Source organism: Schistocerca serialis, chromosome 3 (genome assembly GCF_023864345.2).
Source record: "Schistocerca serialis cubense isolate TAMUIC-IGC-003099 chromosome 3, iqSchSeri2.2, whole genome shotgun sequence".
In the NCBI taxonomy this organism is placed as follows: domain Eukaryota; kingdom Metazoa; phylum Arthropoda; class Insecta; order Orthoptera; family Acrididae; genus Schistocerca; species Schistocerca serialis.
Genome location: NC_064640.1, coordinates 422144374 through 422171980, shown reverse-complemented (window position 1 = coordinate 422171980; position 27607 = coordinate 422144374). Strand labels below are relative to the sequence as shown.

The following is a 27607-nucleotide window of genomic DNA, read 5'->3' as shown; positions in this document are numbered from 1 at the left end:
CAGATACTTCTCTACAGAGTCGCCGCTCCCACTTAAGACATTTGTTGGAGCATTATACCAAATTTCCAACATCACTGTCATAGAAGGCAGCTGCCTGTGCTTTCCAATAATTCTCTACACTTGTCTATATCGTGTAGACTGCACCCAAGTGTTGTCTTCATATCCAGCGTTTCATGCTAACAGAGATAAAACTCAGGACGAGCCAATCAGGACTGTGTTGTGGGTGATCAAACTCCTGCCATCGAAAACGCTGCAGGAGCATCTTCACTGCACCTGCAGAGTGCGGCAGAGAATTGCCATGAAGGAGGAAGTGTGTGGCAGTTATGTTAGGTGGGCTGCATTCATTAAGGCAAACTCTCTCAGCGGGTCCTCCTACTTGGTAGGAAACATCATTGTTCTAGGCATCTTTACTCACTCACAGTGCACTCACAACTTAAAAGAGTTGTCTTGATGCTATCGACTGTCCCACTAGAGACACTACCCAACACATCTGTGCAAAGCTTCATTGGGTTTTCACTGTGGTGTCCATTTCACGACCGATCGGAACTTATTTTCTAGATAACCCTCTTAATTCCACATTTCTCAAATACTGATTCTACCTGTGGACTCTCTTAAAAAACTTATGTTTACTCTTCTTAACTAATTTTGACACGAGTCTATTTGCTCCTGGGTTGCCTTGACAATCTTTCATCTGATTTCAGAATGTGTTGTCCTTGTGTAACCCAGCTTGGAACTTCCAGTGTATATTAGCAACATCTAAACAGACCTCATACTCTTAACTTTTCCCACAGTGTATTTGTCATTACCAGCTCAAATTTACTGCAGGACTCTTAGAGGCTCTTTTTTCTCATTCCTTTTCCTGAGCCCATAATACTCCTCATCTCTGCCTTCTTATCCTTATTTCCCAAATCCTCAGTTTGTATGGATACATCAATTAGCATTCACAACACATTTTAGTTAGTTTCCAATATGGGCATCAACAGTGCAATTAGCTCTGCTATTTCTGTAACTGTTATACATAATGTCATTTTACAACGTAACTACCCAAACAGCTAACACACATTACTATGTCAAAAATACTTCCTCCCTTTCCTTCAACCAAAACCTGACCACCAGTATTGCAATTCGAATTTTTTCCTTCGGTCTGAAGATTCTTACGAGTCCCTTAAGCTATTTTCAAGAATACTGTGCTTACTTTCACAGTGAACTGTTGTACAGAATAGCTACTGTTGGAATTATGTAATACATTTATATCGGATATGAGAAAGTTCCAGAACATCGTTCTAGAATAAGTTATATCGAGTATGTTCGAGAAGTATCGATTGTGGTGACAGCTATGTTTGTGTATATATGCGTGAGTGATGAGGCGCAATAGATAGTCTTCGTGTGTCTTTTGTAAAGTGAACATATGTATATTTTAATAAAGTATTTTATAAGTAAAAGTGTGAACGTGATTCAAAACATGGTAGCAGAGCGTGGTTATTGAAAAGAAAAGTAGAAGTTAAATATTATATTGTTGCCGTCGCGTGTTATTCAGAAAGTTCGACATGGCTGATATAACTATTCCTGTATTTGATGGCGAGGACTATGGGAACTGGAAGCAGCGGATAATCATGTACCTAAAAATGAAGAAATGTCATACAGTGACTACGAGGGCAAAAGTGAGCTCAGACAACGAAACGTGGGATGAAGAGGACTTGAAGGCTATCAACTATATTTATGGTGCAATCACAAATAAGCAACTAGAATTCGTGAGTGACAGAGAAAGTGCTTTCGAGATCATGAAGAAATTTGATGAATTATATTCGAAAGAGTCTACAGCCCTTCAAATATTATGCAGAAACAAGTTGGACAAATTGAGGTTAAGTGATTACAGTGATACGGGGACATTTTTCAGTGCATTTGAAAAAACTGTAAATGAGCTGAAATCTGCAGGCGCTAAAGTAACGGAAAAGGAGAAGTTAAATTATATGCTGCGAACGTTACCAGAGTCAATGAGCTATATTGGGGACTTAGTGGACGTCTTGAAGGAAGAGGACCAGACAGTTGAATACGTTAAAAGTAAGATTCAATTATTGAATGCAAAAACTGGAAATGAAGAGGTAAAATCAAATGCATTTCACACAGAAAGAAAATTGAATTCAAGAAATCAAGAGCAAGTATGTTATCGATGCGGCAAAGCAGGTCACTTCAAACGTGATTGTAACCAGGGAAGAACAAGTAACAGAGGCACATGGCATCGTGGAGTACATTTTCAAAGTAGCGACAGAGTTAATGGAAATATGCAGCGTGGAGGCTATAGCAATATACAGCGTGGAAATTACGGCAACATGCAGCGTGGAGGTTATGGCAGCAGGCAACGTGGTCGAGGAGAGCAGCATGGTTTTAGCAGCGGTCGGCATCACAGCAAGCAAGGTTACCATCAAAGTGATCATGGTATGAGTAGTTTTATAACAGAGGTTAATTCTATGATAGGTCAAAATAGAACAGTACAGTCAAGTAACAACAATCAAATTCAAATCAATTGGTTATTAGACAGTGGCTGTACTGATCATGTTATTAATAATGAGGAATATTTTTCTAAGAGTATAACTTTAAAACAACCTATAAATGTAAAAATTGCTGATGGAAAAATTTTGCAAGCCACTAAAGTTGGTAATGTAATTAGTAATTTTCCTGTCTATGATCAAATGGTTCCAATTAATATGCGAGATGTTTTCTTTGTAAAAGACATATACAAAAACTTTATCAGTTATGCCAAAATTACAGATAATCACAAAATTGTATCGGTAGGGAATAATGCTAAAATTTTTGATAAAGCTAATGGACTAATTGCGATTGCATGGAAAGAGTCGGTTGTATAAAATGAGTAGTACTATTAATAAAGGAGAAGTTAATGTTAATGTTATGAGTAAAGACAATAATATGACAACAAAGGAAAAATGGCACCGCATTTTGGGACATGTTAATTTCAATTATCTAAATACTTTATGTAAACATCAATTGTTAGATGGGGTTCCTTCACAACTAGAATCAGAATTTATGAAATGCAAAATTTGTATTGAAAACAAAATGCATAATGTTCCTTTTAAAAATAATAGAACCAAAGCAAAAGAAATCTTAGAAATTGTTCACACAGATCTAAATGGGCCTCACTCAACTACTGGAATGCATGGGGAAAGATATTTTCTTTCTTTCATTGATGATTACAGTAAGGCAGCTCGTGTTTACACCATAAAATCTAAAGATCAAGTATACAATTGTTTTGTAGAGTATATTAATGAAGTTGAGAATCTCACTGGGAAAACTGTTAAAAAGATAAGATGTGACAATGGGAAGGAATATTTAAATGAAAATGTCTACGAATTTGTGAGACAAAAAGGAATTGTATTGAATGCTTGTCCACCTTATGTGCATGAGCTTAATGGTACTGCTGAAAGGTATAACAGATCCATCATGGACATGTCTCGGTGTCTGCTAGCCGAAGCGCGAGTAGACACGAGATTTTGGCCTGAAGTGGTTTGTGCAGCAGCGTACCTCAAAAACAGAACTTTAGCTAACACCATTGAAAAGAAAACTCCTTATGAGATATTACTGGGGAAAAGACCTAATGTTAATCATTTGAAGTTGTATGGGAGTAGAGTTTTTGTAAGAGTACCTGAGCAACTGAAGAAGTCGAAATGGGATAGGAAAGCCGATTTGGGGGTTTTAATGGGTTATTGTGAAGTAGGCTACAGAGTGCTAATAAATAATAAGATAGTTGTTGCTCGACATGTGGACATTGTTGAAAGTGGTGTTAAATGTATTGGGTTTAAAGATTATGATTCAGTAAGTGAATATTCTAGTGATTCTGAACACGAAAGTATAGAAAACGAAACTGAACTAATAGAAAAACAGAAGGAAATTGAGAAAAATGAAAAGCTTTCTGATAATCATGAACCAGAGAAAGTACTTGAGTTGAGGAGATCATCTAGAGAAAGAAAACCAAAAATATTAAATGATTATGTTTACAGCAATTTTATTTATGTAAACTTTTGCAGTGCAAATAGTCCGGAAAGCTTTGAGGAGGCGATTAACAGCGCCGAATCAAATTATTGGGAAAAAGCAATGAATAAGGAAATTGATTGTTTGAACAAAAACAAAACATGGGAATTAGTAGATAAACCAGTTGATAAAGAAGCCACTGATGTAAAGTGGGTTTTCATAAAGAAATCAGAAAGTGTTTACAAAGCAAGATTAGTTGTCAGGGGGTTTCAACAAAAAGAAGTCGTTGAGGATATTTATTCTCCAGTAACCAATATGCAAACATTAAAGATTTTGTTGTCATACTGTTGTCAAGAAGGTTTGGTTATAGAACAAATGGACGTGGAGACTGCGTTTCTAAATTGTAAAGTTTTATCTGAAGTTTATGTAAAGCAGCCAAGAGGATATGATGATGGTACGGATAGAGTCTGTAAATTGTATAAAGCATTGTATGGTTTGCGAGAAAGCTCACGAGCTTGGTACAATTGTCTTGACGACTTTTTAAGAAGTTTAGGTTTTAAAAGGAGTAAATATGATTATTGTCTTTATGTATTGCGAGATGGAGATGTCTTGATTTATTTGATTATTTTTGTCGACGATTTGCTCATTTGCTGTGTGAGAAAAGAAAAAATTGTTAAGATTAAGAACCTATTGTCAAAACGATTTAATATGAAAGATTTAGGTGAGGTAAAAAGATATCTTGGCATCAATATTAATTGTGATTGTGAAACAAGAGTTATGAGTTTGAGTCAAGAAAAATATATTGATTCGTTAGCTGCGAAATATAAAATTGAAGATTCGATCTTGTACAAAACTCCAATGGAAGTAAATTTAAAGTTAGAACCAGCGTATGAAGATTGTAATGACGTTGGATATAGAAACTTTATAGGTGCACTCTTGTACGTAAGTTCGGGTACTAGACCAGATATTAGCTATAGTGCGAATTACTTGAGCAGATTTCAAAGTTGTTACAGTAGTACTCATTTTAAATATGCTTTGAGAATTTTGAAATATTTATATTTAACTAAAGATTTGAAATTAAACTATTGTAGGAATGAAAGTGCTGAGATATTAGATTGTTTTGTGGATTCAGATTGGGCAGGTGATAGTGTGGATAGAAAGTCAACTTCTGGTTATTTAATTAGATTATTTGGTAATGTTTTATTTTGGAAGTCAAGAAAACAAGCGAGTGTTACAAAGGCTTAAACTTTTGCAGAATATGTAGCATTGTCTGAAGCTGTAAGCGAGGTGAAACTTGTACATGATATTTTAGACATTTTTAATGTTAAATTTGAAAAACCTATTGTCATATATGAAGATATTCAGGAGCATTAAATATAGCGAAGTTTGGTAATTTTACAAAGAATTCAAAATACATAGAAGTGCATTACCATTTTGTGAATGAGTATTATTTACAGGGACTCATTGATATTGTTAAAGTAGATTCAAATGAAAATGTCGCAGATATATTCACAAAGTCGTTATGTAAAGAAAAATTCATTAAAATTAGGAATATGTTAAACATCGCGACATAAATGAAGGAGGTGTGTTGGAATTATGTAATACATTTATATCGGATATGAGAAAGTTCCAAAACATCGTTCTAGAATAAGTTATATCGAGTATGTTCGAGAAGTATCGATTGTGGTGACAGCTATGTTTGTGTATATATGCTTGAGTGATGAGGCGCAATAGATAGTCTTCGTGTGTCTTTTGTAAAGTGAACATATGTATATTTTAATAAAGTATTTTATAAGTAAAAGTGTGAACGTGATTCAAAACAGCTACTATTGACTTTTCACAATTCCCAGCCATGAGCCATGTGGGTGTATTACAAAGAAAATAAAAATTTTACATTCCTAATTTCATCGTTTTCAAAATTTTATGGAAAGAAAAGTTAGCCATATAAACTCCTGGGGATACTTTTTATTAAATTAGTAACTTTTGATACAAAAGAGGAAATTATTTTTCTATTTGATCTATTTTTCATACCTCTGTTTATCATTCAACTTTCAGAAAATATTCACTTAAAGTGATTTTATGATCAGGTCCAGAAAACCACACAATGCCAACAAGCCGCTATGTCATCCTCCACCATATGGTGTCATTCAGATGTGGTATGGCAGGGCATGGGGTCTGGGAACTGCTCTCCCAGCTGCTGTTGGCTTTCCAGACCTTGAAACTACCACTTCACATTCTAGTAACTTCTCAACTACCATAACAAGGCTGAGTGGACGCCATTCTAGTTCTTCCACCAATGAAAATTCACTAGAAGTATGGGGAATTGAATCCATGTCCTCCGCATGGTATAGTTAGATCACTCAACTAGAGACGTAATTCATTTACAATACATCTTTATTTTTCTTACATCCGGTAGAGTAATACTTCAGCACCATAATTAAATATTTGCCTTTTTTATATACAGTAGGCATTGACTAATCCCACTATTAGCACAGCATGCACACTTGATTGACAAGTAATAAGCTGAAAATGCTGCTGTTTGCTAATTTACGATCGGCAAGTTTTGTATCTCATATTATTTTGGGCAAACTTTGAATTTGTTGTTTCATCCATAATATAATTTGAGCACGTTACACAGCACCTCACTATAGGTCCTAAGTGCTCTACTTTAGCTGCACACTGGAAAGAATACATTGTGTTTACTAGTCTACTGCTGGACTAACACAGGAAATCTTTTTATTAAGTATCTCTAGAAACTCTTCCACAGCAATCTGTCCTTTATAGCCCATTATTGTAGCTGAATATTCAGTGGAGGAAGACTGCATAAATCTGCTTGCTTTGTATATTTACCTACAATGTCAACAACAATGTTCCAGAATCCTTCAGTTTCACTCAGGTAATCAATCAAAATGGATAGCAATCAATCAATCTTCAGCCTATGTTTTCAAAACTAAGGATAACCACACACACACAACTAAATAATGTATTATTAGAACACACGTGTCTCACTACTTTTGATGAACTGAATTGTCAACTGAAGGAAAATCTACAACTGCAAAATTCCAAGCTTTTGATGATCATGGTGATTATTTGAGGTGGGGGGCATTCAAAATCACGATGATCAGCTTCCTGACAAAAAGTCAGCATCCTAATCTCACGGGTGGGGGTGAAGGCTGTCTCCAAATGCGGAGCAGTTTATAATGTATTAAAGTCTGCCTTCCTTCCCCACTAGTTTAAGGACGAGGCCTGACAGTTCAAAAAATTTTACCATTCTTTTAACACTAGAATCAGTATCTGCGAGGATGGTGGGCAGATCTCCATCGAAACTTAGGGCTGCTAATATCAGTATATAGGAGACACGTGGCCGCAACATGCTGAACTGAAAGTGGCACGCCACAAACTTCACAGAGTGGTGGATCCTCCTGCTGGAGGAGCCAGCCATGTGTTAAAGGGCTATGCCCAATGTGCAGTCTGGTAAGAAGAACCTCCTGCCCGCAGCGAGGCTGACATGAAGTCCGCCATGCTTTCATGGTCGATCTGAGCAACCACAGATTGTTGTCTGTAACCTGCAACCATTCAGTCTCCCATTGACACACGATGTGTCTGGCAGAAAATGAGATGGTGTGCAACAGGATGGAATATTGATTGACAGCATCATCCAAACATGCTTCCTTGGTAGCTTCGTCAGCCACATCATTGCCCTGCATCCCAATGTGGCCAGGTACCCAGCAAAATGTCACCACCTTGCCATGGTGTTGTAGCCGCTGTATCAGCAGGTCTACTGGATACATTTGGTGAAGTGCTTGCAATGCACTAAGCGAGTCGGAACAGACAAATCTTTTATGTTGATGTCTGTGAACCCTCTCCAGTGCCATCAGAATTCCATATAAATCCACACAATAATTTGTAAATTGTTCCAGAAGATGCACTTTAAAAACCCTATCAGTGAAAACAGCAGAACAACCGAGGACATTCTCTTGCTGGGATCCATCATTATAAACAACAATAAAACTGTGGTACATATTTAAAATGTATGAAAAAGTTGAAAATCAAAATCTGGAGTACAAGTTTTCTTGTACTGCGTCAAGCTTACAATCATGTTGGCCCTCTGAAGATGCCAAGGCGGCAATGCGTTTCATCCCTGGCTGTGTATTTTGATGTCTGATAGATCCAGATTCTTGAGACAGTCTGTAGCATGTATCCCAAATGGCTTGGTCACATGGGCCAATTGCAGAGCAGCTGTTCAAAGGTGGGTTGGACCACTGAACTAAATGTCAACGACTGAGGTGATGCCGAGATTTTCAGTGCCTGTTGAGTCAAAAGGATACGTCACTGAATCCGGAGTGGTGGTTCACCAGCCTCTACACACGGACTTTGAACTGGGCTGGTCCAAAAGGCTTCAGTTGGTATCTGAATACCCTCATGGTGGACAGCATCTAACATATCGAGGTAGGAAGGATGGGCTGGGGAGTGCCCAGAAGAGTTCTGCAAGTGTGTCTGCATCCAAGGCATCATTAGGGGGAAGGTAAAAACAACACACTGTGGTATTAAAAGGTGCGAGAACTTGCATGATAATTGCTTGCCTGGTTGTGGTAAGAGAGACAGGAGAGGAGTGGCATCTGTCATCAATGAAAACAGCCACTCCTAGTCCTGTCTCCAGTGGCATCATCCTTCCCATATGGGTGGTAACCCCGTCATGCCGGTGTGTCACTGACTAAGATGCATTTCTTGTAAGCAGATGTAGAACGGTTTCTCCTGGACCAGCTGTGATTCTTCCAAATGTGAGTGACATCCATTCAAATTCCACTGCAACACTGAAGTCCCTGTGGAAGCCATTGTTTAGCAGTGGTGGTGGTTTTCTTTCTCCCTCTGAGGAGGTGATTTACCGGGGAGGTCAGGGGGAACATTAGCAAGTTCTCTGCTCTCCGTTTGGAAGCCCATATCCTCAGGAGCATAGTCTCCATCAGAGAGGGAGAGAGCTCACCGATCCAAAGGTTTAACTACCATTTTCTTGGACTTTGAACTACTTTTTGAAAGAGTTTTCTTTACTGATAGGAAGAGATGGTTAACTGGGTTCCAGGGACAGTTTAGTTGGATTCTGATGCTGGGTAGTGGTATTTGGCTTAGGTGGTAAGCCCACTAAGAGCTCCTGAAGGACTTCAGTTTCAAGTGCAGTGTTTCCCCCACACAGATACATCAAGTGCATGTGCTTTTACTTGAATCCGTGGTCCGAGTTTATGTGGAGGCATCATACTTAGTGATTGGCATCTTGAGGGCTGATGCAAAAGAAGTAGCAAAAACCAGCAGTTGCATAGCTTTCAAAGCTTTTTAGCTTCACCATAGGGTATGCCTCTCTTGACTTTCAACTCTTTAATTTTCCTTTCCTCATTCTAAACCTCTTACTTTCTGCTCCACACTGGACGATTCCCACAGCAGTTTACACATTTCGGAAGAAGTGTAAAAGAATTGCCCAATTTTTGAGCTGGGCCTCCACAATTGCCACATGTAGCCCTCCCATTACATCCCATAGTGGTATGGCCAAATCTTCGACATTTGTAGCATCACTTTGGGTTAGGAACAAACAGGTGAACCTTAAGATGTATATAGCCTGCAAGGATTATGTTCAGGTAATTCTGGAGTACTAAACATTAGAATAAATGTTGCCATTTTTCCAATTTGCCATCGACACTCCTTGTATAGTTCTGGACTTCCGTAACGACCATATTTTTCCATTCTTCACGTAACTCCGTTGGGGCCACCTCCATTAGATTGGAGCAGGTAACCACACCCATATGTTACGCAACTGAGACTTGACCGGGTAATCACCTAAGACCTTACAGCCCAGGAGCTTAGGTATTTTGGTTGAATTAGCAGTTTTAACTAGAATTATTCCATTACAAAGTTGTTTGACACTTTTTAGAGACCCAGAAATACCTTCCAATGCCTTGTGAATATAGAAAGGGCAAAGGTTTCCCCTGTTCGCATGATTACAATGAAAGTGTTATGGCACACTAATGCCTTCTTTCTATATGATTCTGAGACGACCTCAGGAGGACTGACCAACTGAGCTTTCTTTAACGAGTGGATGTAGGTACTACTGGACAGTACATCCATCCTGTCAGGAGTTGTTTGACGAGACTGGTCCATAGGAATCCCACGAGACACTAGAGAGAGCCCTGCATGCCTGACCAAGCCTTATACAACTCTGAGGCGGCAGGTGCCCCAGAGTTGTCCGCTAGAGAATATTTTACCTCAACAGCCGTTCACCTCATCGGCACATAGTACACCTTGAGGTTGAGTTTTTTTTTTAGTGGTGTGTGCTTTCCGTGCACTCCAGGCGGTGAGGCCAAAACCCCTGTTATCCAAAACACACAACACTCCACCACTGTGTTGCTGAAGCATGTCCAGAGCTTACAGTGACAGAGGGCTGGTGGCACTTACTAGTCTCCAGCTGAGGAACTCCAGGGTCACCAAGCCCGTACTCAGCAAACGAATGCTGAGCCCCTTAGCGCTCCAAGCTTTTAATTTTTCATTGTGTCACATGTAAACTATCATTAAGTGCTGCAGATGAAACAAATGCACATGCATATGAAAGTGGGGCTACACTGACGGCCTTGACAGTTTTCTTCTAGTTGCTGATACTTAAGTACAGATACTCAACATGAATGACAGATGACCCCTTTCAAAGGTAGGCTTTTTTGCAATGTTGCCTTTCTGGACACGAAAACTGTTTATCTATGGCAAAATAAGTTTGCTTCTTATGTGCATGTAGTGTTGCCTTGTTATCTGTATTGAATCAATGTTACAATTTTTGAAACTGATATCATCCTCACTTAAACATTCTTTGCCAGTGCCCTTAGTAATGGTATAACTTCTGTAAATTTCTATACTTTTATCCTGTATTGCAGCAGTGCTTGGCATTTTAGTACTATAAACCAAGACCAAATTAGTGCAATTCACAGAGCAATGTACTGTTTGACAGAGTCATGAACTTAACGAATATTTCTGTTGGTTCTGGTAAAACTGCTTTAAGAACAATATTAGAGAAACTAGTTTGTAATAAACCCCAATTTAGTTTAAAATTTGCTTTCAAGGAATAAGCAAGAAACAATTTGCAAACTAAAGACCATTTTTGACATAATTACACACATCACAGTTCGCTATATTTATTTTCAAATAGACCACACTAAAAATACTAATAGAATAAATGGCAGTAATTCACAATCAATGTTCTTGGACTATAGGTAGACTAATTACTGCTGGATAATTCCATACTCTCCATTGCAGTAATTATACAGACATCTCTCCAATTTCTGAAGTTCCAGAAACAGCTGCACAATCAGGATTTAAAGAATTTACATTTGGAACTTTTACATGCACCTGAGTTTGGGCTAAAAAAACGCATCTTTGTAAAAAGTAGGCGACATGTTGAGAAAAACGATTCAAAATAATCAACATTTTTATTTGAGCAAAAATTTCTAAATGCAGAAAGATATGTCCAAGTGAGGATGGTGATAAACAATCAAAATGCACATACTGCAATAATTATGACCCAAATCTGTACGTGCCTTGTGATTAAGGTTACGTGACATCACATGAAAGATGTTGCCTTGAAATGAGAGCACATGAACACCACACGTTCTTCATATTTTATCCAATCCAATAATGATGAAACCTGTAACTATGAACAACAACCTCATTTTTTAACAAATAAATTTGCTGTTTGCAATTTTATTTAACATGTCTTGCATGTGACAGGTTTCAGGTGATGTTTTCTAATTTTCTAGTGTGTTTTTCAAAATATTACAATTGAAAATGAAATTATTGCTGTATGTGAACCACTGCATCATTCTTGGAACTTGAATGCAACGGAAGTAAGTGAAAATTATCTGGTATGACAAGTGTCATTCTACAGATATTCTGAACTAAAATTTATTTCATATTTCCCACTGCCTATAGGACAAGAATCATTAATAACAAATTTTCCTTGTGTTTACATTACAGTGAAGCTGCACCTCACGCAGTAAGCATGTTATTCTTTTCTTCATAATGCAACAAAAATGCTCTCAAAAATGGAAATTACTGCCTAGCAAAAAGTGAACCACCAGGAAGGACAAGATGAAATGAAATTAAATTTAATGGTTTGAGGACATGTGACGTAACTGTAGCCATTACAAAATCGAGTTGAATTTTCAAACAACTTGACAGTGTGAGCCCACTTATCAGTGAGATGCTGCAAAAGCTTAGTTTCCATCTGTCTTCATTCATTTGGAGTACGATATTTACTGCAGGAAATTCAAGATACTGTACTGGTCTCTTTCCTAGATGATGTGGCTGCTTGTTTTGCACGTCAACAAAGTAACATGCATTATGCTTCATTTCTATCCATACTCAAAAAATAATGTTGTAGCACTGCATTACACATTGATCAAGGTGGAATACACAACATCATCATCATCATCATCATCATCATCATCATCATCATCATCATCCACACAGCACCATTCAAAAACCTTGCCAGGCTATTGTGATTTAGGTTTTCTACAGTTTCACTAATACACTGCAAGTAAATATGAGGACCACTCCTTCAACAAAGCTACAACTCCCCTCCCTAATCTGTTTTAAGCAACAGAAAATAGATATTTTTTCTCGTTGCAGACTCAAACACCATTGCACTTTATCAGTTCTATCTACTACTTGCTGTCCCTTCATCTGCTTGCTGCTGCTTTATGAATTCCCAACTATGACAATTTTTGTTCACTCAGCCATCCATTACCTTCATATCTCCAAAAATTTTAATTTTTCATTCTTTTCAGTAAGTCTGTTTACCTACACCAGTATCCTGTTGTTCTCTCTCTAAATTCCCACAGCATTACTCCACTTTCACTCCTTGAAGGTCTTAGAGACAAAATTTTCATTTTTATGTCTTGATATGCACCACATTACATTCACCGTCTATTGAAATATTACCTCTTCTGATGTTTACAACTGATCTAATCCACTTAGTCTTCTTGTTCCACTTTACGTACCACCACCACCACCACCACCACCACCACCACCACCTACAAGGTAACTCCCCATCACACTCCGCTCAGATTTAGCAGTAAGATCGCTCAGTGGATAGCCTGTCAGAAACCAAACACAGATCAAGCATGAAAACAGAAAGTAGGTGCACTAAACTGTGGGAGGGGTATATAGCATCATGGTTAAGTGGTCATGGTGTTGGACTGCGAAGCGGATGAGCCTTGTTCAAAACACTCTCGTGCCATTTATTTTTCTTTCCCACAGCATATGAACTATCTGTCCAGTCACTGAAATTTTTGTTCTCTTTCTGTAGCCTTGGCAGTTGTCATACTATATACTGGTAATAGAATGCGAGTCATTTGGTACGACTAAGTAACCGTTGCAAGTAAATGTGATAAATAGTGAGAGCAGGCGAGACACGATATTCATGTTTCCCAGAAATGAAAAAACAAAAAATAAAAAGGTGTGAACTGTGTTGCAGCAAAGGAATTCAAAACTTAGAAAATGGAATGCAACATCAAAAATGTTAAAAACACACATTTTAACAGAGCACAAAGAAACTCTTGTGTGAAGCTGTTGTGTTTATTTATTGCACCTTATGTGACAAACAATATGTTTTCATCATTTCCTTGAGAGTGATCGCATTCATATTAATACAAAACACTTAAATCAGGCAAGAAGGCATACCTTACTCACCCACCAGGTATACAGATCTGGTGAATTAGTAAGAGATTCCTATCATATGACACACATACCATCACTAATGCTGTGTATGAAACACCAGATGTGTTTTCCCGTGGAGGATTCAGTTATGTCACCTTGTCATCAACCATTTGTGGTTCTCATTCAAAAGCCACATCCTTTAGGCTGCTAATACAGTAGTTGTGCAGAATCAGCTGTCATTATAGGTCCCTTACATCTCACTGTTGCAAACGGACGTTACACGACGACATAAACACAAATTTGAATATAGCAAACAAAAAATTTAAAAAAAAAATTTGCACGAGGGAAGTTCGAACACGGCTTGCCTGGTTGACAGTCCAACACCGTGACCACTTAACCACAACACCGTTGCTCTTTCACCCCAATCTAGATCACGCTTCTTGTTGTTGGACCATTCCCTGTTCCTATTTTACTTTTTTTTTTAACAGTTCAGATCATCATCTTCTTCATGGTTTCATGCTTTATCTGTGTTCAGGTTTTGATGGGCTGCCCACTGGGCCCTCTTACCCCTGAATCTGAGGGGGTGCAATCTGAAGTTTTCCTTCTGAAAAATGAAACTGGAATATCACCAAGTTTTTTGACATTTCATTCTGACTTATCTGACTGGCATACAAATAAAGCTCATTACAGCACACAGCACGTAAATTAAATGCAAAAGGCATAAGCCAAAAAAGCACATTTAATTGCATTCCCATTATGAATAATGGCATTTTAAGCAGTACATCAGTGCAGGGAAGGTAAATTGAAACACACATCTACGGTATTGTAGGCAGATGCCTTCTTTAAGTTTTCGATTTGCAAGCAGAAGGTAAGTGTGAGATATGCACATAACTTTCATTGTAGATTGTGTAGTGTACGTACCTGGTTGTTCCACGCCTTCCTATATCCATCCCTACCAGACCACACATACAATCTCGTGTGGATTCCTGCAGAACAGTGTCCTGCACGAGCACGAGGCATATATTCCTCACTTGTGTCTATTACAAGTTGCTCCCATGTGAGAGTTTCTAAAAAAAGGGAAATTTGTCAAACCTCAGTAAATAATATTTTACAGGGTTTAAATCCAGATTTATCAAACTAAATCTTTTCCTGTATCAGAAAATTAACATTTAGTATGGCAGCAAAATTTCTGGAGAAAAATGTGTAGCTATTGACAAATCACAATGTTTAAGACTAGTGCTTCTAACTACTCATGTGTTTTAATCAACTGTGACACACAATATCACACTGGAAACTTAACATTGTTCATTATATCTACTTGTCTAACAATTGGTAAATACAATTTCCTGATAGCTGCAATACTAGTCATGCATCAAATATTCATGCACAGACGAAGGGACTGTAAACTGAATGGAATAAAAACAGGTTGCTGCCCCAGTCCATAAGGATTGTTTCAACAATGTAGTGCTTTTATTAGGAATAGCCTAACAAGTGGTGTGTTTATGCCCTTTTTCCCTCCGACCTTTTGAGCTGGCTTGCCTAGACAGTAATAAGAACACCTACAGTTTAAAGAGGACTCTGAACCATGGTGAAATTTGCCATTTTTCACATTAAAAATCATTACTGGAAGTGAAAGTGGTAGACAGAAAAAAAATTTTAAGACCATCTGGAGATTCAACAACACACCTTTGGATTCATAATCTATACCTTACCCACTGAACCAAACAGCCACATTAGCATTCCTGTACTACCACAATTTCTGTCCTCTAGCCAAACAAATAAGCACTCCCCACGTATCATCTTTACCATGTAACTCAATTCACTCATTAAACTTTACTCTTATTTATGTTGTGTTATTACAAGGAGGGCAATGGATTTGAATGGAAGGTCAGAAATGGACAGCAGTATGAAAGTTGTTTTAGACAATAAATGATACAGGAAGTTTCTGTCCTTGACCTGAAGTTTAGTTTGAACACAGCAGTTGATTACTAAGCATGGTTCTATTGGAGGCGGTATATGCTTGCCTTCCTCTGAACACTATTTATTTACCCCACCAGTTATAGTGGGACCTACTGTTTACCACTGACACCAGACCATGGCACAACTTGACATTTTTCACATTAAAATATCACTGCAGAAATGAAAGCAATAAATAACAGATGAAGTCCTAAGACCAACTGACAAACAAACCCCAGATCTTAGAATTCGTAATTGGTCACTTACCCACTGAACCACCAAACCACACTAGAATGACTGTAAGTAGCTACAGGATGACAGATTTTTCTACATTTAGAGCAACCTGCCATTCATAATGCCAAATAGGAATTCTAAGTTAATGCAGATGAGCAGGAAAAACAATCCTGAAATGTTCAAATACGATATTAGTAGTGTGCTGTGTGGCACAGTCACGTTCATTACATATCTAGGTATAATGCTGCAAAGCAATAAGAGACATCGAAACAATTCAAAGATTTGCTATAAGATTCGCTCAACACATTATTACAGAAATGCTCCATGAAATCAAATGGGATGGGATGAAGACTTTCTGTTCACAAAATACTATTGAGAAAATTTAGAGAACTGGCATTTGCAAAACGAACCTACAGCCACTGACATACATTTCGCACATGGACTGAAGACAAGATAAGAAAAATTAGGGCTTGTTCAGAAGCCTATGTGGAATCACTTTTATCTTGCTCCGTCACTGAGTGGAACAGGAAAGGGAATGACTAGTAAGTAATGGTACAAGGTTCCATCTACCATGCCCAGTTATCGTGACTTGAGGAATATGTATTCAGAGTTAGAATTCCTGTGGCACAGTTTGTCAGTTGAGGTATGCAATACCTGCATGGACCTTCAGTCAGTGGAAGAACGAGTTTGTAATGGAGAATGATTAAATTTCAATCAGTTTTTAAACTGTCACTGCTCAAGTTATATATAATTAAAGACTATCAATATTGATTTTTTAGGAAAGTTATGGAAGAATATTCCATTTAAAAAGTACGGATGTGCAACCATTCTAACTAAATCAGCATTAAATAACAATAACAGACCACAAATGAGCAAATCTTGCAAGGAAATCAGCAGCACTATGTGGGGAGGACTTTCGTGTACTGTGAGTGCAGTCATCACAAAGAAAATATGTGCATCACTATACACTGATACGAATGATAGGTATTGACTGTTCACGTGGCCAGGTGGCAATGTTGCAGGATGTGGCTTACGCTACGCGAGTCCAGTTTCTACTACTCACATCACCAAAAAACAATAACATGCAAGTTGTACTTGTTATGTGTGAATTTATTTATAATAACTATTTGTAATACATAAATTCAAAAATTTAAGAGAGTCTAATTATCTAGTGTGCAGAAATATCGAAGTTATTTGTTGTACTTCATAGTAGAAATGCAAGATATTTTTGCAGTATTGTTGAACATTCACAGTCCTTTTTTTTTTCTCTTTTTTTTCAATGTTACATATTTGCTTTATTAACTTTTTCTACAACCAGTGAAAAGGATAATTTGTCAGTGAATAACAGTTATAACCTGAAGAACACACACAGTGATTGGTTAACGGCCTGCCGCTCACATAAATTCGAGTTTGTTGCAGTTACGTTAATTGCAAAACCATCAGTCACATTGCTGTCAGAATTTGATTTCAGAACATTTTTCTTATGCACTGCCCAAGCTATCCCTGCTCCCTTTCAGATGTATATTTAATTCTTCCAAGCAGTGTTCCAGAATGCCTCCATTTTTAGCTGCGTCTATCTGATGACTTACAGTGCTGCTCAGTTTTCATCCAGCTCTGACATGATGCAGCTTCTACAAGGGGATTCTCAACTTCACAGATTGTGAATTATTTTTTGTTTGCATGAACATAATTCTTTTATTTGCACCCATATCCCTTCAATGGCATTAAATGACAATTGTATATAAGAAGACTGAATGTGTTTGTGCCCTTGCCTTTTATAAATCTCATCAATGGTTTGTACTGCAAATAGTGGTTTCTTTTGTGCCACAATTTTGAGCAATACAGCCTTCTACAAAGCTTCTCAGTTCCACATCTCCTCTTTTTAACCAAATAATATCCTCTTTTCCTGTTGCCAAAGTTGGTATGTTATCACGAATAACTGAATGATATAACATCACCGACAACTTGTCAGATTTGTAATAAGTGATCGTCTTTTATCACTTCTGAAAAACTGCTGTTCGACTCTTCATGGTAATCATCAATAATGTCGAAATAACAAAAACAAAAAATATGTTAACAACCTGTTTAGCATAAAAACTGTCCAAGGTATCTGCATGTACAACAACAACTCACCCTCCTTTCGAACAGGCACTGCCATTGTCCCCTCAGGTGTTCAATCATTCCAGCCTCTGCATAATAAATGGCTGGCATTATGCCAAGTTTCACCTAGTCACACTACACTTTAATGCTCACATGATCCAGCACTGCCATTCAACAACATCTATATTTTCTTTTCCATTAACATTACATCCATTAAAAACTGATTAGCAATGACTGAGCATTGTCCACAATTAAATTTGCTGCTGTTAAAAAATATTATCTTTCTGAAGTGATATTAGCAATTTTGATAGTGTGGGACATTACCTACTCTTATAATAGTTACACATATAACAAATATTCTTTCTGAAATTGCCCAAAGCTGCCACTTGCTTCTCCCTCTGCTGCTGTTTTCGTGGTGCCCACAACCTTGTCTCGCAATCTCTCACCACCATCTATACTGCACTCTTCTTAACATTACAGCAGCATTTTTTCTTCCCTTCAAAAGTGTTTTAGTTCTCTTAACAACCTAACTGTCACGAAATATGGGCTCATCTCTTCCTTCCATTCTGTCTCAAGTAGTCCCTCAACGAACACACAGATTTGCAGGCCTGACTACATACCACACACTCTTTCCTCTGCTTCACTTAAAATGTTTCCACCACTCATCATACTGGACAGGGTTTGAAATGAAACTGAAGTGAAGTGAATAAACACTAAAAACACCAAAAATTAACTAAACTGCAAACTAGACGTCTAGTTAAGCAAAGCGAAGTGACAGTATCTGTTACATATAACACACGCACTGGTAAATTTCAGACAGGCGCACATTAGCTATGCAGCATGGCAACGTGGCTCTTGCTACACGCTCAAGTGCAGTACATCATGGGCTGCCTTCCTGCAGTGCTTGGCTCCAAAACGACACTACTGAGCTGACAGTACCACAGACTTGCCTCCCAGAATAAACTCAAAACTAAACACAAACTCTCAAGTTGCAAAATAGTTGTGTACTGTCAGTAGAAAAGCTTGCGTAAAACACTGATTCACACGATATTTCATTCAATTCTGTTTCAGTAACTGAACAACAATCAAATACAATAGACAGCTTCATACTGGATGCCACAAGGAAATGGGCATATTGGACATAAATGTCACAAAAGTACAGAAAAGCAAGCAGGACATTACACAACAACAAGAGTCAATAAATAAATAAATAACAATAAAAAATAAAATAGGGGCATAATAAGACAACTATTTGAACTTAAGAATTCTTGAAGGTGAATGCTAAAGACTTGTGTGGCACATTGACACACTTCCTTGGGAATCACGAGATTTCTTCTCAAATTCTAATTTTAGACTAGTTGTATTTGCAGAGGCTACAACATGGTCACGAATAGAACAGTGATCCATAAAGTGTAGACTGAATCTCTTATTTCCATCTAAGATCACAAAATTGTTAGGTCCTCAGACTATCTGTTTCCATACGGCCGGTATTACACTGTCCAATATCTTTATCTTTGTCCAATATCTTTGTCCAATATCTTTGTCCAATATCTTTGTCCAATATCTTTGTCCAATATCTTTGTCCAATATCTTTGTCCAATATCTTTGTCCAATATTTGATCAAATCTAGGGCCTCGCTGTAGACTTTATCAAAGAAGTCGCTTGTCTTCTGTTCACTGCAATGTGATATGTTACCACATGGAGCGCTAGCATCGCTGCATTCTGTAATCTGTAGTGTTTTTTATAAACATTGCCGATAAATACAAGTGGTGTGTGCCGACAACTACAAAATTAATAGCGATGTATGAAGCTGATGAGGCACTTTACAACATGAGGCACGCTAAATACAAAAATAGATTACGAAGATAGGAGACCTGACCTGACCTGACCTGACCTAACCTAACCCAAACCTCTCCTGTAGCAAGGAATCCGAGTGTTACAGTGAGCCTCTCTTCTGCAGATGTAGCAGTTCTTAAGTGAATATTGTTCTTTGTGATATGAGGATACACTTCATTGAGCACATACAGAAATGTATGCTCATCCATTCTTAAGTAACGGATGTACGACTCGACGTCCGCCACTATAAGCTCACGTAACAAGTTTTGTTGAATGCTTTTATCGTGTCGTCGTAAAACCCACGGCTTCACCCAGGTATGTTTCCTCCCCCCCCCCCCCCCCTACCCCCCTATAGAACTTAAATTTTTTAAGTTTGAAACTTACCACAGTGAAGTATACAATGGACAGTTGTTCAGTTAACATCTAACGCTACCTTGTTTTTCTGTAGTGATTTCAGTGGGCTACTTCCGACTGATGCCCGAAGTACTTCAATACTTTTTGGGGTTCATCAAGTGCATTGACCTAATCTTCACTGAACCGCAAGATGAAATGCGATGCCACTGCCTTCAACAGTGATGATGTAATAAGTCTTGTAAAAGGCTTTCACATGTCAACCTCAGCATACAGGCATCACTGGATGCTGATATGAATGGGCATGTGGATGCACACCACTCTCTGAGTGATGGTCAATTTTTGTGACCAGAGCCACTATGTCTCTGAGCCTGACTGTGTGCAGCTTCAGTGATCTGATGGGAACTGCTGTTACCATTGCAACAAGGTCGTTGGCTCATGGCTGCCACTATTATATCCAAAATTTCTAATTTCATTGTGTCACCCTGTATATGCTACACCATTTTTGCAGACATCATTATGTCAGTACTTTATTTTTTTCTCTGAGTAAAATGAGAAGCTGTGGTAGATAAATTATATTTTATAGCCAAGACGCTTGCACTTTGACTGTCAGATATTTTGCTATAAATATGGGTTTCCTAAGTAGATTTGATAATTTTAGGCTAATTGCAAAAGGTGCATTAACCCACTAGGAACCACACAGGCAATACCTGTCTAAATTTGTGAATATTAAAAGTGATTAGTGTCAAGCTATCACCGAGAAGCAATAGTCTTAGTTAATATCATAACTATGTTAATCTTGCTGTGTAGAATCAGTAAATATCACAAACACCACGATTTCCTGGGACAACATGTGGAAAATCTCATTTAATTGGTTATCATAATTAATCTTAAAGAGCACCATTACCCAGAAAAAATTTACTGGCTTAAAAACTCATGTGAATCACCATGTTTTACCATATTACAATCAACTGAAATTAGAACTTAGTTGTAGGGTGTGATGTAATCAAGCCTATCGCACATTATAAAAACTCTGGTACTGGTAGTATTGACAATTTCATTTGTAAATAAACTCATACAAAACTGTCCTATTTTGTGTATTACTGTTTACATTCAATGTGAACGAAAGCATAACCATAAAATTTATAATATTATTTACAACATTTCCAATAAATGTGTGTTTATCTTAATATAAAGAACATACATTAATGTAACATTGTCATTGCAATGTAAATAATAAGATTCTTTGCTTACAAACTTAACTGCTGCCCTGTTTTGCTGGGCAGTAGTTTTAAGAGAGGGTTATGTGAAGTCTTTTGTAAATGATAGAAATGCTTTGCATTTAATTGGAGATTGTTACTCAGGGGATCATATGGAAGTTATTTTTATCACCCATTTGTTTGATGTGTTTAAGAATACGGAAGTTAAAAATGTGAACATTTATTATTTCATAGTTTGTGATTCATCAAACTTTTACAATTCTGCACAAAAACTATTTAATGTCAACATGTTCACTTTCGAAATTTTGCAGAGATATAGGAAGATGGTTCAAATGGCTCTGAGCACTATGGGACTTCACATCTGAGGTCATAAGTTCCCTAGACCTAGAACTACTAAAACCTAACTAACTTAAGGACATTACACACATCCATGCCCAAGGCAGGATTTGAACCTGTGACCATAGCAGTAGCACGGTTGTGGACTGAAGCTCCTAGAATCACTCAGCCACCGCGGCCAGCTATAGGAGGATTTCTCAATGGTGATATGAATTTTTATTCAAAGTGGCTTGGTACAAGAAGAGGCAGAATTCTATTAATAAAAAGGTCTGGTAGATTACTCAGTTCTCATACTTGTTGCCAATTTAGATGGGGAAAGTATATAGAAAGAGCCAATGGAGTGGTTATTACCTAGCAACAAATGCTTAAGGGAGTTGTGAATTTTGTAAAATTTTTGCATCTGGAACTATAGAAAGAACCTGAAGAGATTAGAACACCGGTAGTGCATGAAAAGACTTAAGTTTTGAATGTAGTATGTTCACCAATGAGACGACCTTGTGAATGTACACACATAAAAGCTAACTTTTCTCTCTACATTTTACTTGCTAGTTTTCCATTTTCTTTGTTTATCTGAGACTATAGAGGAATTACATGGCAATTTGGAAGAGAGATGCTTCATATGGAACAGAGAAATTAGTTTCTTTGGTGATCAGGCTAATCACTTACATGAAAGCAGTTTGCACTGGGAATCACTGAAAGCATTCTTACTTAACACCAGTGAAGGTGGTAATTCAATCTAGGTCCTACAGAAATTTTCAAAGCAACCTTTGTGATACTACACTTAGATGACAACCTTAAGGTGGGTTTGAACACCACAATGTTTTACTAGACATGGTACAATTAGAGGTGGTGTTGCATTGCTGTCTTCCAACTTTCAAAGTGGCTTATCCACCAGTTATACAGGGAGCCAAAGTTTAACATGTATACTGAATCATAGTCAAACTTGGTATTTTTCACATTAACAAACACTGCCAGAGGTGAAAGAAATGTAAAAGGGAGTAAGGGAATAAAAATCCTGGTACTGACTGGAGATTGAAACCAAGGCCTTTAAGTCCATAGTCTGGCACTTCAGTATAGAGTCACCATATGATACTATGATCACACAAAGTAACATTTCTTTTAACCGGAATGACAATTTGTACACAATAGTAGTAGTAGTAGTAGTAGTAGTAGTAATAATAATAATAATAATAATAATAATAATAATAATTCCCGTGGAGGCCCAGGAAAAGAATAGGCCTCCGGTATGTTCTGCCAGTCGTAAAAGGCGACGAAAAGAACAAACCACTAATAGGGCTAACCCCCCTTTTAGTGTGATTAGTTGGTTCAGGACAGAACTAATGAAGCCTCGGACAAGCGCCGTCATGGTCGGGGACGACGCTTGAACCCTATGCCCGCCCACAATGGTAACGACACTGCTAGCCAACTGGAAAATGATTTAAATCCAAATAGAGGTGTTTTGCAGGATATGCTTCCTGCAACCACCCTAGAAGGAAAACAAAGACAGAGGATGAGATGGTCAGATGAAATTAATCGACACCTCATGTTCTGTTATTACCAAGCAACAAACCTAGGAACCAACACAACTGGATACAGATCACAAGTATACACAACATTTATTACCAGATACCCAGAGTTAAAATTTTTAACAGAACAACGACTAGCTGATCAGATCCATGTAATAATAAAAAATAACAGGATACCCCAGTCAGAATTAGATAACATCAAACAACAAGTACAACAAGTACAACAAATACTGGTACAAAATAATGTGCAATCAGAAGAAGAAGAAAATACAGTAATGGACTCAAACATCCCAGAGCAAACAAACAAAGAACAACACGCACCAATTAAACAATCAGAGGAAAACGAAATCTTAAGGCAGCCACCAGAACAAGCACAAATAGAACACAAAGTGACACAGATATTAGATATAGAAGAAAAATTTCAGCTAACATATATAGAATACAAAGACACAAATACAGACATTAGACCATTCTTTCATAGACCACCAAATAACCCACAAGTCGAAACAATAAAAACTATCAACACAATCATACACAACAAAATAAATGAAAACACAACTATGGAAGAGTTACAACTACTGGTATATATAGGAGCACTCACTACACTAAATATACACACTAGGCAGAGATCAGAACCAACCAACACACAGAAGAAACCCACAAAACCAGCATGACAACACAGGCTACAGATCAAAATAGAAAAACTGAGAAAAGACATCGGACAGCTAACACAAGTTATAAGAAATGAAATCTCGGAAAAAAAACGAAAAAGGTTAGGTAAAATCTCACAACAAGAAGCGACAGAGCAATTAGACGAAAAGAAGCAGAAATTACAAGCATTAGCCAAACGACTCAGAAGGTACAAAAAAAGTGAAAATAGAAGGAAACAAAACCAAACATTCAACACAAACCAAAAGAAATTTTACCAGACAATAGATAACACACACATTGAAATAAACAATCCACCAAACATAACAGACATGGAACACTTCTGGAGCAACATATGGTCAAACCCGGTACAACACAACAGGCATGCACGATGGATACAAGCAGAAACAGACAAATACAAGATGATACCACAAATGCCTGAAGTGATAATTTTGCAACATGAAGTCACCCAAGCAATTAATTCTACTCACAATTGGAAAGCCCCTGGAAATGATAAAATAGCAAATTTCTGGTTAAAGAAGTTCACCTCAACACATTCACATCTAACTAAATTATTTAACAGTTACATTGCAGACCCATACACATTCCCTGATACACTTACACATGGAATAACTTATCTGAAACCTAAAGATCAAGCAGACACAGCGAACCCAGCTAAATATCGCCCCATAACATGCCTACCAACAATATACAAAATATTAACTTCAGTCATTAAACAGAAACTAGTGACACATACAACACAGAACAAAATTATAAATGAAGAACAAAAAGGCTGTTGCAAAGGAGCACGAGGATGTAAAGAGCAACTGATAATAGATGCAGAGGTGACATATCAAGCTAAAACTAAACAAAGGTCGCTACACTACTCATACATCGATTACCAAAAAGCTTTTGATAGTGTACCCCACTCATGGTTACTACAAATATTGGAAATATATAAAGTAGATCCTAAATTGATACAGTTCCTAAACATAGTAATGAAAAACTGGAAAACTACACTTAATATCCAAACAAATTCAAATAATATCACATCACAGCCAATACAGATTAAGCGTGGAATATACCAAGGAGATTCATTAAGTCCTTTCTGGTTCTGCCTTGCTCTGAACCCACTATCCAACATGCTAAATAATACAAATTATGGTTACAATATTACTGGAACATACCCACACAAAATCACACATTTGCTATACATGGATGATCTAAAACTACTGGCAGCAACAAATCAACAACTCAACCAATTACTAAAGATAACAGAAGTATTTAGCAATGATATAAATATGGCTTTTGGAACAGACAAATGTAAGAAAAATAGCATAGTCAAGGGAAAACACACTAAACAAGAAGATTACATATTGGATAACCACAGCGACTGCATAGAAGCGATGGAAAAAGCAGATGCCTATAAATATCTAGGATACAGACAAAAAATAGGAATAGATGATAGAAATATTAAGGAAGAGCTAAAAGAAAAATATAGACAAAGACTAACAAAAATACTGAAAACAGAATTGACAGCAAGAAACAAGACAAAAGCTATAAATACCTATGCTATACCAATATTGACCTACTCATTTGGAGTAGTGAAATGGAGTAACACAGACCTAGAAGCACTCAATACACTTACACGATCACAATGCCACAAATATAGAATACATCACATACATTCAGCAACAGAAAGATTCACATTAAGCAGAAAGGAAGGAGGAAGGGGATTTATCGACATAAAAAACCTACATTATGGACAGGTAGACAATTTAAGAAAATTCTTTCTAGAACGAGCAGAAACTAGCAAAATACACAAGTCAATCACTCATATAAATACATCGGCTACACCACTGCAATTTCATAACCACTTCTACAACCCTTTAGATCACATAACATCAACAGATACGAAAAAAGTAAATTGGAAAAAGAAAACACTTCATGGCAAGCACCCGTATCATCTAACACAGCCACACATCGATCAAGACGCATCCAACACATGGCTAAAAAGAGGCAATATATACAGTGAGACAGAAGGATTCATGATTGCAATACAGGATCAAACAATAAACACCAGATATTACAGCAAGCATATTATTAAAGATCCCAATACCACAACAGATAAATGCAGACTTTGCAAACAACAAATAGAAACAGTAGATCACATCACAAGCGGATGTACAATACTAGCAAATACAGAATACCCCAGAAGACATGACAACGTCGCAAAAATAATACATCAACAGCTTGCCTTACAACATAAACTTTTAAAACAACACGTTCCTACATACAAGTATACACCACAAAATGTACTGGAGAATGATGAATACAAATTATACTGGAACAGAACCATTATAACAGATAAAACAACGCCACATAACAAACCTGACATCATACTCACCAATAAAAAGAAGAAATTAACACAACTAATTGAAATATCCATACCCAATACAGCAAATATACAGAAGAAAACAGGAGAAAAAATTGAAAAATACATCCAACTGGCTGAGGAAGTCAAGGACATGTGGCATCAGGATAAAGTTGACATTATATCAATTATACTTTCAACTACAGGAGTCATACCACGCAATATCCACCAGTACATCAATGCAATACAGCTACATCCAAACTTATATATACAACTTCACAAATCCGTAATTATTGATACATGTTCAATTACCCGAAAGTTCCTAAACGCAATGTAACATATACCGTACAGTTAAAAGGAAGTGACGCTTGATCAAGGTCCGCGTCACTTTCATTCCGAACCAGACCTAAGGTCTGAGAAAGGAAAGACAAGAATAATAATATCAAGTCCATAAAAATTACCTAGGTTTAAGGATGCTAATGAATTTGTGCACTTCCATTCTTTCTCCAACGTTGCTGCTTTCACATCATCAACAACTAGTGGCACCCAACCTCCAAATATAAACATCCTTTCACCTATTAAAGTCGCTGTATGCAAAGATCGTGGTAAGGGCGGAACTCCTCTCAATACAGGTCTCGTCCATGAGAAAGTATCTGGAAACAGGAAATAGTACTTTGCATTATTTATCACAAACTAGTTTTTTTTCTTCTCCCAAAAAGGCATTTTGTACACATTCTGAAAGTCACAAACACTGCAAGAGATACTATACAAATAACCAACAGTTTTAAATTTCTATTCGAAGCCAATGGTGTTCTAATATACTGGAAGAACATACAGATTAATAACTTTTTCAGTAACTTCTAGACAATAATGAAGGGTCACAGAACAGTAGAAGTACAACAGCTTTTACCACATTGAACAGTGTGATACAGCTCTGTCAATTAGGAATGCTGTATGTGTTTTAGATGCTTTGAAGCACCTTCTTTTTTATCATTTATGGTGTGCCTTTAAAAAGAAGTATCACCAATGAGCAGGTGTCTTTTTGCAAAGAAATATGCTCACATTAGCAAGCTAATACCTGTTGGTAAAGCCTGCAGTCCTCTTCAAATCTTCCTCACATGAGAATACCATCAATTATGAAGCTTATGTACAACCTTAACACTTATTAATTGAACTTCATATATTGCTTTAATATGTGCTTTGATGTGACAAGTGTGGTACACCTACATCGTTTTATACTCTAATTCTTTGTCCCTTTATTTTAGACATTGATTTATTATGCATTTTTTCCATCATATTTTCCACAGTTTTCTTGATTATGGACATTTTTATAATTTTTCTAAATGTATTAAACA

The 27607-nt window shown here is 37.3% G+C and overlaps 1 protein-coding gene across 2 annotated transcripts in view; it reads right to left on the bottom strand.

Annotated features, from left to right (window-relative positions):
• Positions 1 to 27607, bottom strand: part of LOC126470300 (host cell factor 2) — a 280358-nt gene that overhangs the window by 199865 nt on the left and 52886 nt on the right. For both annotated transcript variants that reach the window (XM_050098071.1, XM_050098070.1), the window contains exons 5-6: positions 26714 to 26905; positions 14593 to 14738 (exon numbers count right to left, since the gene is read on the bottom strand). In XM_050098071.1, coding sequence (XP_049954028.1) covers positions 14593 to 14738; positions 26714 to 26905 — 338 coding nt within the window. The remainder of the gene's footprint in view (positions 1 to 14592; positions 14739 to 26713; positions 26906 to 27607) is intronic.